This window comes from Schistosoma haematobium, chromosome 4 (genome assembly GCF_000699445.3).
Source record: "Schistosoma haematobium chromosome 4, whole genome shotgun sequence".
Lineage (NCBI taxonomy): Eukaryota > Metazoa > Platyhelminthes > Trematoda > Strigeidida > Schistosomatidae > Schistosoma > Schistosoma haematobium.
The window spans coordinates 26,180,058-26,198,208 of NC_067199.1; the positions used below are offsets into that span (position 1 = coordinate 26,180,058).

Sequence of the window (18,151 nt, forward strand, 5' to 3'; positions counted from 1 at the left end):
GCGTGTGAGAGTTGACCTCTTTTATCAAACTATGAACGTTTGGAATCTTCTATTGTAGTGCTTACTGTCTGCTGACGCCTTCAAAGTTTGATTTAACTTCCACAATTCTACGAAATGTGATGGTCACATTTTACATGATCTTCAACACTTACCATAGAAGCAATCGAGAATCCAAATTACTTTGATTGCTTTGGAGGAGTTGTTGACATTATCTTTAGTTTCAATGGAGTAGGAGTAGGCAACTTTAGGTTTTATTACTCGATCATCCTATTAGTTATTTATTGTTTTGTTCCTCATGTTCTGAGGTAATCAAATATACTGAGTATCTTTCTGTAATGAAGGGACTTTTCGCTAATTGAGACACGTGCTTTAAATACAAAATGTCTGTCATTTTTCTGCCCAACGAAGTTTGGACAGAATGCGTTTAAACCAGTCAAAATGGTTTACTTTGTATCAGGGTTAGTAGCGGGTTAATCAGCTTGATTTTCTGTAACTGCGTGTTTATGTTTCAAATATGAGTCTTATACAATCATCGAACCATCAAATTAACTGTACTCCTCGTAGTGAAGAAGTGTTCTCATTCGTGGAAGAAAATGGCCGCCCCAAAGAAAGATGGACACCTCTCGGTGCAAACGCAAGTCCTGAACCTGGTTATCATGCGTTTGAAGAGAATCACGTAGATAATGAATTTGACCATGAGTCTGAATTATCCCGCCTAGCCATAGAAAATGAACACCTCAACAGTTTGTTGATGGCTTTTACTTCTCACATCGCCCAGGTAATTTTCCAACAAATGTGTTATGCTAACTTCTGAGTACGACTCCTCCTATATGTATAAGAGGAGTTTTATTTGGAAGTTATAGAATTTTCGTCATTGTTTCAACATTTGTATTTTGTAGGTAAAGAGAATATTATTTAATAAGTGAATCTTGTTTTTACTATCCACCAAATGTCTTTTCCTCAGGTTTTGAGTCAAGATATTGTTGTTAGTAATCTACACTACCGACGATTTATTTCTTTTTAACATGGCCATCTATAAAATTCGAGGCGGTCCTTCAACGGTTTAAGCAATTGAATTTCAGCCATCTGGCCACAATTTTAAACTTCGCTTACCAATATTAGGTTAGGACAATCGAGTAGTATCAGTCTTCAGTAACAAGGATAGTAAGTCAGTTAGCATTTGTTAGTTCTCTCGGCTTTTTTCCATAGAAGATCCAGCTTATTGTAAGTGTCCGCTCTTTGAGGCCGTTACCGAATGTTCGCGTAGTGTGTCCCAGTCATTAATTACTAGATGAGTAGAACAGAATTACACTGAGTTTATTTGTTCACGGTTTGTAATTCTTCTTGTAACGGCCCAATAGATGTTTATTTCTGGAAAGAAATATGAGACTTGCTAAAATCTAAATGATTAACATATATAATACTAATATAAAGTCACTTCGCGTTCTACGATGAAATAAAAACGTATGGTTTTATTCTCTACACTTATGTTGTTGCTCGAACCTAAGTGCATAGATCTCTACCTGGTTAATGATTTGCTAACATCTGGGAATTTGGGACTCTGAAATCAATCAGGTAGTCACGCATAACTTTCTTATTTTTTAGTGCTGCATCTAGGTAGAAGCTATTCGTTTATCTCATTTAAAATGTTCAGGGAGGTAGTAACAATTAGGTAAGCTCGAAGATAGCTTTGGGCACAACCGTATGCTATTAGATGAATGGACAAAATTCTAGCTTAACCAGAAAATTAGTTTATCACAGCTTCAGTCTTTTCACACAGTCTCTAATAAATTCAAAAGTGATCCAAACAAGAACCGGTAATTCTCACGCAAAACACAAAATTACCTAGATAAAAAGTTCAAGTCCAATGTTAAATATCGTTGTGTGCTTTAGCAGGAAACTATGACACAAAATTGCTGAAGCGAAGATTAAGGCAGATGTTTAGTGATCATATAAGGTCGAAATTCTTGAATACCACGAAGTTAAGTTTTATAGATGTAAGAACCAGTTTCCTAGATGAGCAAACATCTTACTCACGTCAAATATCTGTGTCACTTCGAGTTCAACCCGTTAATTTATCGTACATTCATTAAAAAATGTCCCTCGTCGCTAAGACAAATAGTCTTTTTAAGAATTTTGAACATGAGCTCTACTTTATAAATATTTCCTCTTTTTCGAGATGTTCTACTGGTTTTTAAGAGAAAGTGACATTTGTATGTTCATTTCAAAACTTTTTTGTTTTTCTTATACCTGCGAATCCGTTCACTACTAGATCATTTATTTATTTGATCGCTCGGTATTTAATATGGGTTGTGCAACATTGATTTAAAAATCTGTATCTATTTTGGTAGGATTGTTCTTTGGTGAGATATTATTAGCATTCTGGAAAGTAGCTTTAAGTTTGTATGTAAACAAAAAACACAAAGTATATATTTTAATGACACCATGGATATTGGCTACATTGTTCTTGGCAAGGGGTTACAGCAAGTGTATCATAGCTGAACTTCAAGGTGAAAAAAACTTTATTCTCACTGCAGGAAAACGTTTGAAAATATTCATTTAACGTCTTCTAGATTTAGAAGGAGCCGTTTAGTAAACATAAATTTAATCATTTGTGATTACTTTTTTCATCGTCTTTACCTAGCTTATGTATTTTTCCATCATTGTCTGTGGATTAAGATTTTATGTATTCATATCAGTTTGATTTATAATATATGAAATATCTATGTTACATTTTTATTGAATGGAAAGTTATCCACAAATCTACTTAAAAAATCTAACTTTTGGCACTGAAGGTCTTTTGATTAAATCTATGATTTTTGCATGGTGCTAATCAATAACTGACCATCTTCATGCTGGGTATATCATTACAAGTCACTGTAAAAATGACATATATTCTTATTTTACAGGTGCAATTTCGTCTAGGGCAAGTAATAAATGCTGAGTCTGATTGCAGAGATCTCATGCTTAAGTCTCTCGAGGAATTTGCCTCCAGAGGAATCCCTGACCTACAATCACTGGCGGAACAATGCAGTAAAGTTAGTTCTGTGGTCGATTTTAAGTTATTTTATATTTTTTGGTAAACCCGAATCTGGGAGCATCATAAAATTGTACGTATAGGTCTGCAGTTTGGAGATGAGAATAGTTTATTTATTTGACATTTGGCCTATGACTGCGAGACATTTAGATGTCGTATAAAATGAAAGTTATGTTACTTGATTTAACTTTATACGTTAGTGAAAATCCTTCTGAGTGCTGATAGAAAAAAGGTATTTCGGTAATCTTCAAATACTGAGAGTAGTTCAAAGCATCGCATCTGCAAATATTCATCGCTATTACCATTAAGTTGTTAAGTTCTGATGGTTTCATCTTTTATGACATTAGTGATTTTGTTTTTATTTTTATTTTTACTTAGCTATTACACGTTATGAACAATAAATACGATAGGATTATAAAAGCTTTTGTGACTCACTTTGCATTGATAGTATTCGCTGGATATTTTAAAATCTCCCTTTAAAAAGCGCTTTTACGGTTTATGCTGAATTGTGCTGAGATTTTTTCACTCCACGTGAATCGTTTTGAACTCCAGTCACACATGAGTTATCACACAACAGACGTAATTTTCATGAAGCGAGTAGTACAAAAAATGCTGTTTTCACATTTTTGCTATTGCTGCTATCAATGCTTTTAGAAATGTTGTTCATTACAGCATTACTATTCTAAATGCCATTCACACGTCAAAAGTTATTATTAAACTTTATTTCACGAAACTTGTAGAAGCTCTAAAAGACTGGGAGACAGCTGATAAAGTTTGGTTGGTATTATTTGGACGCACGGCCACTTTTGAGACTGAATCCTCACTTAGATCAAGGAGAGCTTCATAGTTTTAATCCCGAATATAACTCGATAAGCAAATCTGTATAAAATATTTTAATTTCTTGATAATGTTTCTGAATAGTTAACCATATCTATAGGTTGTTATTCGATGTTTTTAAAGACTTTTATTTTGATAATGGGTATGTATATATATATGTCTGTACATTTAGTTATCTTCAGAATCCCAAGCATGTACTTCAAGTTTAGATGGACGGCCTCAGAAAATGATTGAACAGCTGAAAAGACATCTTGATGACCTAGAAAGATTCGCTTATGAGGTAATCTTTTGTTGTTCTAAGAACAACCATTTCTTACAATTATGCTTCTGATGTTCTCAGTAGTTTTAACATCAACATTATTTCCTCTTTTATGTCTGAAGTCCATTGATTCATATTCTACTTAGCAATCTAAATGGTTCTTAAGTATTTGAAGTTTAAGTGCTGCCGTTAAAACGAACTTCCTTTGGATTGCATAGTAATACTAAGTCCTTTTGTCCGAATAATTTAGTATTCATAATCGCTATGGGTCTGAAAAAACTTACGTTTTGTTTCTTTACTCGTATGATCGGCGAATTTTGATCAACACACCTCTTTTCCTTTTCAAATTCAACTTTTGTGGTAACTTGACTTCTTAGAGTGTTATTCATATTTTGTTAATTGACTTAATAAGTACTTATTAGTGTGAATTAATGAGTTGTAGCATCAGATAAAAGTATTCTGTAAATCGTATTCAATATCATATATTAACACGAAGCATGCACGCAAGCCAACCAAGTAAGTATCTGATATAAAATTTAAAAACGATTGTATTAAAATGTTATTCTTGTCTTAATATGTCAGGGAATTCTAGGTTACTCAGAAAAGTACAGATATCTGTAGTTGAAGATTTGACACTCCATCCTATAATTTACCTATATCAATTCATCTATCTACAAACTGCCCAGTACTGGTGAGTAATAATTCAATAACATACTGATGAAAATACTTAAAGTGAATCTAACCTTAACGAATTTCCAAGGGTTTCCATATTAAGCAAGTATTGGTTAAATGAAGTAATAACTAGTTAGTTTGGTTTTATTTAGAGGAAATTCGACTGAAAATACCAGTCAACGATTGCATTCATTGAACTTTGATTCTTGACAATCGATATTTAATTATGCTACTTAGATAAACGTAATTTGACATTTAATCTGTTCGTACTAGCTATGATAGTTTTATGACTATTACTAATATAAGATATCTAATTGAAGTTCCAACCGTTACCACTACCTTGACGTGGTGGTTGAGTTTACCTATCCTAGTGAATCATTCGAGCTATACTGGCTGGAACAATCGTTCCTCAAGGTTCTACAGGGAGATCGGTTGGAGAATGATAACACTAAAAGCAGAAGACCCAAGGTCTGAGGGCGAAGTCGTACAGCTGACTGTATAGAGGTGTATCGGCAGTATGGTGCTTCCCTCAGACAACCAACATAACAGCGATGCTGCCTTCCCACAAGGTGGGGTGGGGTTAGAAGAGGTCGACCATTAAAAATGCACACCTCACCAACGTAAGAATGTATCGTCACTAGACTCGATTCCCACGACTATCACGTTAAACGTCATTTAACTTATGACGTAAGTTAATTTATCATTTTATACATAACCTCTTAACTGAATAAATATTCGTCTTAGTAAGTTCTGGTTTCGAATATTTATTTGCCTAATAATATACATGAGAGAAAGTTTACTGATTTCTTTAAAACGTTAAGTTGCGTCTTGTTTAACTCACGGATTCAAAAGAAATTTAAAGTACTTTACTTTAATATTTCACTGTATTGTTACTTCGTTTATACTAAATTTAACAGTAATATACTATTAAAATTCAATATTTAGCTTACGATTATGATTACGTTAAATGAGAAATATTTTAACATCTTTCAAGTTTTACAATATTTTTTTTTTCTCAATACGGTTGTCTTTTTAATGAATTAGTTGCCTAAAACTTAATTTATAGTAGACAATAATTTCTAAACTTCTTTTATTAATAAATAAATTTAATCCCCTGCATAAAACATAAAACGATTTCACTGGTTGAAATCATGAGTCAATTGAAGCTAGACCACCATGGAAAACCTGGAAACACTGGACAGCCGTTTCGTCCTAGTATGGGACTCCTCAGCAGTGCGCATACACGATCCCGCCCCCCGCGAGATTCGGACCCAGGACCTATCAGTCTCGCACCAGGTGCTTAACCAACTAATCCACTGAGCCGGCATCCAACGGTGTTAATGTCTAACTTCAATCAATCTCCACAAAACCCATTCTGATAATAAAACGATTTATTTTCATTTTTTATAATAAGAATAACATCTCCATTCATTCATTTATTTTATTCATCTAGAAAATTCATTCATCAAGTTTTATTTACAATTTCATTGGTTATTTTCATTTATTGATTTTTACCTTACGTTTCATTTATTTGTAAATATAGATATTTCCATAACGCCTACGCATTTATAGTTTAGTTTACTTTATAAATTTCCTACAAGTATTATACTAATTCATTTCATGTTCGTTTTTCCTACAACCGATCTCATCTATTTGATAATAATCGATAATACGATTATTCTTGTTTAATTTATCACAAAACAAAAGATTTGAGTATTATGAATCTTAACTATTAATCAATGAGTAGTATTTAAGAATAACCATCAGATATTTTATTCTTAATCTAATTTCATATGAGTTCACTTGATTTTTCTTTTAACTACTTAAATAGATAAGTGATGATGAATAAATTCATCTTGTTGACTGATTATAAACGATTACCATTATGAACAAGAATAAATTAAGTTTAGAAAAGTAGTGTTGTTCACTTCTTATATAAAATAGCTTATAACAACTTGGATTTTTATGAAACATAAAACAGTTGAACATCATATGGTTCATTCTCAATTGTTTTATCTGTTTACTGTTTTATTCCCTTTTACCTTCTGTTATGTAACAGTTTTAAAAGTGTGTTTATATTTCAATTCAAACAAAACATTTTATCCATTATTATAAAACAAACTATCACTGGAGTTTCAGGTACATAGAACCACTTTAATATATAGAGACAAATGTAAAAGATTTTCGTTTTGTTTCCGAAATTTAAGATCTATTTATTGCGATTCTCTTCACGGAAAGTATATTTCCAAAGATGCTTCCGAAATATATGTCATGTGGCTGCATTTGAAGACTGAAATCCATATAAAGGACAACTTGGACAGATTCAAGTTACTGTTGGGCAAAAATAGGCAATCAACAAAATCAGCAAATGACTGAAGTTTGAACAATTAAACAACTATATTCTGACTCATTCAGTGAGCGGTATTGTGGGATTTACTACAGTGTAAACATGTGATCTTCAACCTGTGATTACAGTTACATTTGGAATTGCAAACTAGGTTGAGATAAATACTCTGTGCTGGTTTATTTTGAGTGGTTTACGAATTACCGGTGGTTAAAATTAAATTATCTTACTGTTTAAAAATACCTACTAGCAAAGAAATGACTTTTATAACACAATGGTTTTAAATTTTATGTAGTGATTATGATTTTATACTCCGCTTAACAAGATATTTGTCAAATAACAAAAGGACAATACATATACAAACGAAGAAGTATAGCAGGATAAAAGATATTTATAATATTTATAATAATAGAAGGATACTTTAGGAAACGATCGAAAAGTTCTTTTATGTTACACAGTTTCTTGAGTCTGTAGAAATTTTTGGGAATTCTCACTAAGGTCGCTTCAAATTTTGTGGTCTTCTCCAGTATCAACGGAAATTTTATCGGTTTATTTATAAAGTTCATTGGATCGCCTCAAACTATACAAATTTAATGTAAATTTTAGGAATTCCCCTAGAGTCATTGGAAATTTTAACCAGAAACTTCAAACCAATGGAAACTTTATATTGTTTTGTCGCATTTCCCATAAATGTCCAAAAGGGTTTTAGTAAGGTTTCCCATAAATTTCCAGGAAATCGGTCCAATTTCTGCAAAGTTGTGAATTTGGACTTTTATCTTTTATGTGACGTTACTGTATGTGGAGAAGTAAAAAGAAAAAAACCCTGACTAATTCTGGACTTTATTTAATAATTGTTTCAATGATCGTTTGAGCCATTTAACTTTAATTTATATCTCACTAAGAATTTGACGATGAAAAATCCAGTTCAGTTGATTTTTACACTTCTCTATTTACAATTAATATCGGCGAAATCCTTGATATCAGAGCATTTCAAAACACCTTACGTCAAAACGACTATACTTCCAGGCATATTCGGTTGTTATGTGAAGGTATCCACTACTTCTGGACTTGTGTATTTCGGTCTCAAGAGCAAAACAGAGTTTCGGATTATTTTTCATTATTTTATATATTGGAGTGTTCATTACACTCCAACAGTGATAACAGAACTTTCAGTCATAACAGCCTTAAATGTATCGTAACACTACTAATATCCATTCGAGTACTTTTCAAGAGATAATAGTTGGAGCACGCACTTAAATTAACAAAAGTTAGTTTTATTTTAATCTCTTTAGACGTAGGAATAAATAGTAGAGAGAAGAAAACAATTTATACTAGTGTTTAAGGAAGAATTTATTAATGGTCAAAAATGAATTGTATTCTTTACAGAACAGTAGACATCAGCCCTCGTTGACCCTCGTAAACAACCATAAATACTTATTTGATTACCTAAATAAATTCAATTTGTAGTCATACATCTTTCTCAGTTATTCAAATACTTAGTTAACACTCAAATACCTTTTAAGTGGGCTTATTTAAAGTTAATATAATTTCAAAATAATTCATCCTTAGTTACATTTGGGCGTAATTCTTGAAACTGTAAATAAGAATAACAATCCACTGTAATTCTGTTACACAGCTGAAACAAATCAGATGTAGTGATTTTTCTACAAATGAATTTTTTGTGAGTTCGTTTAATTTTACTTTATTACTTCTGGTCGACAAAACAACAACTCAAGATTCTTTTGATGAATATTCTACACTTGTATTTAGGATTAATATTCATTACTTCTTTTAACAACTAATAATGATCTATTAAATCCCGTAAAATTATTTCCAGATTTCACTTTTGACTACTCGTTGGATGATTAGTAAGTAGCACCCAACCTTTGTAATTTTATATAAGAGTATGCGAATATAGTTCCCATTCGTTTCATCTAACAAAATCAATTGTTGTTATTTTCTTCTGTATGTGAGTTACTTTGTGTTAATAAGAATGAGCTATTTTAGTGGTTCTTTTTGAGAGAAAAGTTTCTAATAGCGAAGTTGTTAGTCATGGCAAGAATGTAAGGAGCACACGGAATTCCAGTTGCAGCTATACAGAAACAGTTTCTGATAATTCTAAAATGTCCTTTTAAATTGTGAACTTTAATGACTTTTCGTTATTGATCACCAATATCATCCGGTAGTTATTGTTCGGTAAATTTTCAGATGAAAATTAAAGTTCTGATAATGATACTAAAATGCGGAAAATTATTTTTTTGTATAAAGATTATTTTGTTTGCTTATCTAAATCAATATTATTTAATGTATTATTCCTGTTGCTTTGTCTTCTTGAAGACTGGTGAGCAAAGTGAACCGCCAACTCAGGCTATCTTAGAGAAGCAGCGTTTAGTACTAGAAGGCCTACGAGAGAAACTAGAATTGAATATTTCCAATGTGGATAAACTCCCAGCTGCTGAACTGCAACAAGTTGTAGACAAGGCTGTCAATCAAGTGAGTTCGATGATCATCTATCAATTATTTCGTAATGAAATGTCTTTGGAATTATTATTCCAAACATACAATTTAACGTGAAAAAAAATAACAGAAAAAATAATTGAACTCATTTTATTTTATCAACAAAAGCTGGTGTTAATCTAGTGGAATATTTTATTATCAAACTTTAGATATTTTAATATCTACAAACAGTTCGAAATTTATTTTTTTATAACTAGTAGTATTTACCAGTAGAAAATAGTCACAGTTTTAAGGACAACTTACAGAATTCACAACCTTATTTTCCAACAATAAAGACGTTACTAGTCAGCTGCTCAGATTATAACTACATAATGTCTATCTTAGTTATGTAAAGGTGACGAACCGACCATATTTTGAATTCTTAAATCTTATCCGAATATAGAAAACCTGTTAATATTGATTGAAGGATTTAAAAATGGAAGTTGTAAATGTGGATAAATATTATTAACTAACTAGAATTTTATGAAAATGTTTATCAAGTTATTTCATATATAGATCAGCAGTCAGTAATTTAGTTAGTTAACTTGTTGAAAAGATTTATCAAGTTAATCATATATGATATCAGGCTAAAACCTCAATCTCATTTATATTAATATTTAAAAAAGCATTTTCAAAGTTCTAAATTCAAGTCAAACCTAATGACATTGGGAAGAAAAGTCGTAGTGTATTCAGTTTTGTGGAGATTGTTTATTTTGTAGTGTCAAATACCTGGAAACGTAGCACTTTACCCGGTTACGTTTGGGATGTTTTTGGAAGCATTCAATGTCTCAAAACATTTGTTCTTTAGGCGCGTGTTTAAAAATCTGATTAAAAGATATATACGACGCATCTTAAAAGTAGATAATCGTTAAAATTTACCAAACTACTTCCAGTAATCTGTATTGTTTCTTTCATCAGATCGCTTTAAGTTGAACTTCCAAAACCCCAGTCAGTTGTTATTTTATGTAAATCGTAGGAATAATTCACCTATTTTTCTTGTATCAACTTACTGCGACATTACATTAACAGTTTTTCCTTTTCAATTCAGTTTTTAAATCCTGTAAAAGTTAACGAAAAACTTGTGGAACAGTTGAAAACTCAAGTGAATGATTTAGAACGGTTTATTGATTTTCTTCACGGTAAGCTATAAGACGTTTCTTTATTGTTTCATTTACCTAAATTTTGGTTTTTTTAGTCATAGAAGTGTTATATAAAGAATTTGTGCCTGAAAAATGCCAGTTTATTTCCCACTAGTTCGCTTGAATCTGACCTATTAGTTTTTTAGTACCCTTTAGTCATACATATTGATGTGAACAAAGCACCGCAACTGTAGAAAATAACTAACTATTTGATAGTTACACACTATAACTGCAACTAATCTACTGGTTTACTTGATCCAACCACTTTCCATATCGTTAATTGCGTCTATCAGTCTCCTTGGATAAAAACCCAGAGAGCATCGATTTTCTACCGATTATCTTTAAGCGTCTTGAACCTTGTGTTTGAGATAAGTTGACTACAGAGTATTGGCAAAAATACTGAAATATTCTTATAATCGCAAATCTACCATACGGTTGTCATATTCTGACGATTCAACTATAATACCAGGCAGGAGCATCTTTGATTCATTTTTCAATGTATGGCTTTGTCTAGATATATTTCAGGTTCATATGAAGGCATTTCACGAAAGTTATGAACTCATATCTTCAGAAAGCTTCTTTATGTTCAACTTTGAGGCGAAGAAATTATTGGTTCGTTAATGATTTAGTCGTAACAACATCATTCATAAAGCACATAATTTGATGAAATTCCATCCAACAGTAATTTCTAAATTGTCGAAAGATGTACACAAGTCTATTCAAAACTGTTTCTGTATTACTATTTTTCTATACTTTCTACAACTACAAATTTGTTTTGTTTGAGTTAGCTTGTGATGTAAACTACGAATATTTAACAATCTTAACAAATCCCTATACTGATATTAGCGATTGCGTCGAGATTTGTCAAGTGATTTATTTGAAATAACATTTTTTTGAAGAACTTATTTCAATTAGGGCACTTATAGAGTGTAAAATGACTCAAAACAGTGGCAACACTACTATGTATTATCAAGTGAAAAAGTGTTTATTTACTCGTTTGAGGGAAACAATAACTGGATTATGTACATGACAATATTCCTTTTTAGTGTAATAACAGGCATTTTATTCTTATTTTTTACTGAAACTTGGGTTGAGTTTCACTACACTAAAGAGAATGCGATAGATTTTTTGGCGGATATTTCCTTGATTACTTTTTACTTTTTATCTGATGATGTGTATTACTGTCAGACAACTGTGCCAAGTTGCTCACACTGACACAATCAACCAGTTGTTCTTGGCTAATGGCCAACAAAAATCATGTTACATTAATAGTGTTGTTGCTTTTATTTTTATGGTATAAGTAAATAATATAGCATGTTTAAACATGAAACTTTTATTTTGTAATAAAATATAGATCAACTGATACATTTAAATATTGCAAGCAAAAAAACATTAATCTCTAAGTTAACTAGTTTTTCGTAGTCATTGGAAAAGTTCGTATAATATATGTGGTCAGTATATACTTTTTTTTGTCAAACGTGAGGACCAATTCACATCTAACTTGTATGGAATTAACTATATAGAACAGGAAATCTACTTATCGATTAAAGTCAGTTGGCATGTTCAGAGATGTATCTGGCTTATAATTTCGTGTACAACTATTTTTGAAACTTTCTTAACCTTAATTAACTCTTGGGCACTAAAAAATGGAGTATTGAAGTATTGTGACACTGAAATATACTACATAAATAACTATACCTGTATGAAGAAATGGTGGAGTTAACCATCTTAACAACCTGTAACTTACATTGAATATGCTAAGTCATCCTGCTTCCATTTCAAAGTTATGGTTCTAGCCTGCATCATTTTCTTGCTTCATAACATATAAACTCGTATAATTCAGAACACCGTAACAGAAACAATAATAGCACAAACGCGACGTGAATATGTACGTCTTTTTTGTAAATATCTTTATCTATCGACACGCGTTTGAGTCGTAGGATGAACATCAGAACTGGTATATCGGCAAATCCAGCTGACGAGTCATAAATAGGGAAAACACACTTCTTGGATTTCAGTGCTAGCCACAATCCAACGTTTCTAACAACAAAACCAAGTGCCTTTACTGAGATAATCCATACAGAATAAAAGTACATGTCAACATATAATGATGAAAATTCAGTCCTGAATATCAGCATCAGGACAATTCGAACATTTGCTGATAGTTAAGGAAAGAAGTTTGTTTATAATTAGTTGTACAGAAGAACTTAACAATTTTATTAAGGATTGTATAACAATGATAATTATAACTTATCCTTTAGATAAATTAAGTGGAAATCACATAGATATTTCACTGGAAAGATAACTTGTTAAGCCATTATAAATTATTTTTATTATTACGCTCAATGAAATATCCCGATACAATAACTGAATAATTAACTTTGAATAGACAAATTAATAAAAATAAAAAGACTAGTTAAAATTTCATTCATTAAAGAAAAGTCGAACTTGAACAACTTTTAATCTGAATTACCACTAAATCGTTTATTTCCGAAAATGAATTTCTTCATAGAATTTGATTGTATGCACATAATTTTTTCTGACTTTCATTATATTAACGAATAAGTTAAGTAAGTGAATATAAATTTATCGTATATAAATACACGGTTCAAAACGTAAGACTATTTGGTGAAAATATGAAAATCTATCCTATTTTTAACCTAAGCATGGTTTAAACCATCTACTGTGCTAAGTCATTTTACTGCTTTTAGAATTTATCTTCAAAACAATCTTAGTTGATCATGTTTCAGTTGAAATAATGTAACCTTAAGAAATCGATTAAGCGTAAAAAATATCACTTGAATTGCTCACTTACGCTTAACAATTTAAATGAACAGCTAGGATTACAGCTATTTTGAAGAACTAACAAAAAAACGAATCTATGTTAATCTATCCAACAGTAAAATCAAGGGAATAATAAAGCAGTTCACAGTCCTATAAGATCATTTAAGCAGTTTGAAATGTTTTATGTAGTAACTAGTGATCATAGGTTCTTGCTATTTTAGATGTCATTTAATTTTGATGCTTCAAGATATGACAAAACATTTATCTAGTTGGACATAACTGTAGACTGATAGTGCATTAACAAGTGGAAAAAACCATTTACTTGACACGTTTTTATACTGACTTTGTCTTCATCTTTTTATAAGAATCGATTTAATTATGAAGTAAATCACAAGTACCTTCACATATGGTAATAAAACTTTATGCAGGTGAGTAGTTATTTAAGGTTATTCTAGGGAATCATATTATTGTCAGTACCTAAATGTGTGTATGCATGTAAGTATACTGTGTTACCGTATTCAGTGCTGATCACCCAGGTGTCGACCACTTTTTAACTGATAATGGGAAATAAAAGTTTTTAAATATATATATCATACTCCAGAGCCTTTTCGTATGATTACTACTGATTGATTTTTGGTTTCTTATTCAATTTCTTTTAACAATATTATTTACGAGACCTTCTAATTCTCCATATATGTACTTTGGCTGAGATCAGTTTGTTTGTTTCCTATCTTACATTTTGTGTGATAGAGGCTGTTAATTTAAACACCTACCTACATTCACTTGGTTGTGTCATTACAACTCACTTTTGTGTGAACATTTGACCAATTATACTTTAAGTGAAATCAATTTCTAATAATTTAGTAACCCACTGACCTTCTTGTTGTTTTATAATGTCAAGCAAGTGTGGTAAAGTTTTACAATCTAAATAACAAGTTTTTTAAATGTTAAGTGTCTTTCTAAGGTCATTGAAATACTTATTGGTCGTATGTTTCAAACTGAGTAGAGAGAACTTTTATTTGTTCCTCAGTTTTCAATAGTTGTTTAGCTGAAATCATTTCGTAATTTAAGTTATCCTTGATTTAATAATCATTCCCTAATGAGATTACCAATTCTACTTTACTCATTTTTCGGTTTGTTATGTTAAGTCCTGTCACTGCCTTCAACTGTGCCATCATTCGCTCATGCTAACAGTTGAAACAAAATATTTTCAAGTAACTATTTCACTGTATTATGTGCTTTCTAAAGTCGAAATTAGATTCAATATTTTTCGAAATTATTATGGGAATTTACTTCTCAATTATAAGTACTCATTTCCCTTACTAATCAACAATAACCTACAATTTATGATTATTCTTAGTTTATTGAGCTAATTCATTGATACCTGAATCCAGTAAATGAGTTGTGCAAAAGTACTAATACTGTATGAAATATCTAAGAAATATTTTTTAAGTTAGTTAATATTGGTTAGGGATAACATCATGATGCTCATCAGGTTGAAGTTATTACTACTTTGTAAAGATAATTTGTATAACGACCCAGTTGCAGTGTCATGAGGTAAAAATTAAACGGAACGTGTGTCCTGAATTCTACTGCTAGCTACTGCCAATCTGTTATTAAAGCGTGTGATTAAATTTCTATGTTGGGGCAATCCTTTGAGGGTATACATATGTGTCAACACGGACTGATCAACAGGAAAATATAAATCCCCGTAAATATGATTCAGTATGGTCTAAAGAAATTAGTTTTATTACTAAACTATCGACCGTCGCATAATAATGATAAGAATGAGTACATTCTAGTGAACAATACATTTTTGTTATTATCCATTCATTTTCAATAGTTTTAAATGGATTCATACCACTAATCAATGATTTTCTCTTTTATATCGATAATTTTAAGGTTTCTAATATGAATATTTGTTAGTCTGCTTTAACGCTTAGTACGATGGTGGAAATTTGATGGATTGCCGAATATTAAATATTGTTTATACAGATTAGGTTTACACAGAGGATATAGCCAAGTTATGACAGCCTACTAATCAACAATCTTGAATATTGTGAACAGAATTACAGATCATCACTTTTTTTACTCATTTAAATAAAGACATGTATCAACGAAAAATAAATTCGAAAAAATTACCTAATCAGAAGTCATTGTATACAGAAATAGTTGTTTGTGACAAATTTCGTTGAATTACTGGAATTTATCAATGATACTAAACCGTAACTATCAAAATTAGTTTATCAAGCCTACTTAGTTTACACCAAACATTATAGTTATTTTATAATGAGAAAGATTGAAATAGTCCACAGCAAGTAGTATTTGTCTACAAATCTTCTTTTACTGATCTACACATTATTATTCTAAGTAATGGTTAGTTGAATGAAAGAAAATTATTTTACGAAGTAATTAACTATTTATACATTGAATAGTTCTCTTACTTTCATAATTTTTCAACTTATTGTTTTTTATCAATATAAAAATCCACGCCAGTTTGAGCACTGCATTATTTCATTGTTATGATATATTATCATATTTTTGTTAATCTGTTATCTTTTCACTTAGGCTCTGGTGCATGCAGTGATATTTTAGCTAAAGCACTAGCTGATTTCAAGCGTACACATCAACAGTTATCAGCCAATAATGAAATATCATCGTGTTGTTATGATTCTAATAGATCACATACACAAAATAATGATAATAATGATGACCATCATCTAGACAATAGTAGTATATTTTCATCACATATCCATCCTGGTGTACAATTAGGACATAGTCGTCATCTTCATTCAGATTATCAACATAGTCACACAAATGATTATAATACTGATGGTATCGATGCCTATTTAGAGGTATCTCTCTATTTGTGTGTTCAGTTTGAATTGATGTTGTGTTTCCAATTTTCGAAGTTAACATTAATCAAGCTTGTGTTTGATCTAGTTGAATCTGAATTTATTTTTGAGATTTTTAATCATTAGCTGATTGAAAGTGTTGATTTATAAAGAACATACGAGATGCTTAATAGATATTAACTTTTAGTCTATGCATACTGAATATAATGTTCTAAAAATCATAATTTTGATAAAAGAATCGTTTATAAATCCTCATCATATTAAAACACTAATGTATCCGCACAAGGAATATTCTTTTCAACAAATTCTCTTCGGGTTCTACAATTATGTATCCAGATTAATAATTCAAGAAGTGCCCAGATTTAAGGCAAAGCACATTGTTTAAAGTTATAACATGTGAATTTAGGATTGTTAATCAAAGTAGAATTTTCAATGTTGAGATGACTAATATGCTGTGTTAACTTGAATCAGCTTATACGTTAAATGAAATTCTGTGGTTTATAATCAAAATGAATATGGATCAGATTGTGTGAGAGGTATAATAGTGTAATTACAAAATCGATCAAATGTTTGTCGAAGACTATATTGTGTCAGAATTTGTCCACAGGTCGTTTAATGATTCAGGGTATAGGCATAATGTTTATGTGTTTATGTGTTCATGTAAACACTTGTTGATTAAAAATAATTGTTCTATGTATTATTGCTTTGTGTGTATATACGTGCAGTGTTTTATCAGTTGATAACTGTTTCTTTACTTTTTTTCAAGTTTGATGTTGTATGGATGTTATTTTAACTGTCGTTTTTCGTCTTCTAGTACTTTGTTTATTTGTTTTATGAGCTTCAAATAATATTGTTTGCTTAACCATACATGTTAGTTTGAATTGTCTGTCAAGATGAAAAAATAAGCTTTGTTTACGTCCCTAACCTTTTTACTTTTTTTGTTTCTTAGGATATCACCACTACCGAAGAACAAGAATTAAGGCGTAGAGATAATAGAAAACGTGATGTCAGGGTAAACTGATAAAAGACTTGTTGTGTATTTATTATTGTTATTAATAAGGGTTTTTAATATTCAGGACTGGATGTTGATCACTCTTTATTGGGAATATGAATTTCTTGTACAGATTCCCTTGATATAGTCATTTTGTCACAAGTTTTAGAAATTAAATAGATAGCAGCTAGTAAGTGAATCCATTCAAAGTTCATCAACTGAATTTAACTTATTAGATAACACGTTGAGGGTTCCAGATAAAATGTCCCGGATTCAATTTTCAATCTGAAAACTAACAATAAGGTCCAACTGCATTCAGCTGACAAGTCCTAAATAAGATATAACGTGTTTTATGGGTCTTACTGGTAGCCACAGTCCATCTATCCTGATTATTTCTGTTTTGTTTTATTGTTGAAAATCGGAACCTAAGTTTTTTCAATGTTTACTGTATATGTTATATTTCAGTTATTATTATTATTGTTATTATTATTATTATCAAATAATGATGTTCAGAATATTGTAGTGTAAAGAAAACTTGTGGTAATTTCGTTAGTCATAAATCAATTATTTCTATATTGCAGTTGATGACATAAGTTTGGATTTTGTAACTGATTCTTCTTCGTACTTGTAAAGTTGTCGTGTATTATCTTTCAATGGTGATTCAATTTTGTGATATATCTCAAGTGATAAATAAGAATTGTTTGGACATATATACATCATAAATAGTTTAAATGAGA

The 18,151-nt window shown here is 30.9% G+C and overlaps 1 protein-coding gene across 1 annotated transcript in view; it reads left to right on the top strand.

Annotated features, from left to right (window-relative positions):
• Nucleotides 1-514: 514 nt before the first annotated feature.
• Nucleotides 515-18,151, top strand: part of RUNDC1 (RUN domain containing 1) — a gene marked incomplete at its 5' end in the record, with an annotated part of 43,755 nt that continues 26,118 nt past the window's right edge. The window contains 7 exons of the mRNA XM_012939981.2: nt 515-778; nt 2,910-3,038; nt 4,047-4,154; nt 9,487-9,642; nt 10,694-10,784; nt 16,137-16,423; nt 17,373-17,435. Of these exons, the coding sequence (XP_012795435.2) occupies nt 515-778; nt 2,910-3,038; nt 4,047-4,154; nt 9,487-9,642; nt 10,694-10,784; nt 16,137-16,423; nt 17,373-17,435 (1,098 nt within the window). The remainder of the gene's footprint in view (nt 779-2,909; nt 3,039-4,046; nt 4,155-9,486; nt 9,643-10,693; nt 10,785-16,136; nt 16,424-17,372; nt 17,436-18,151) is intronic.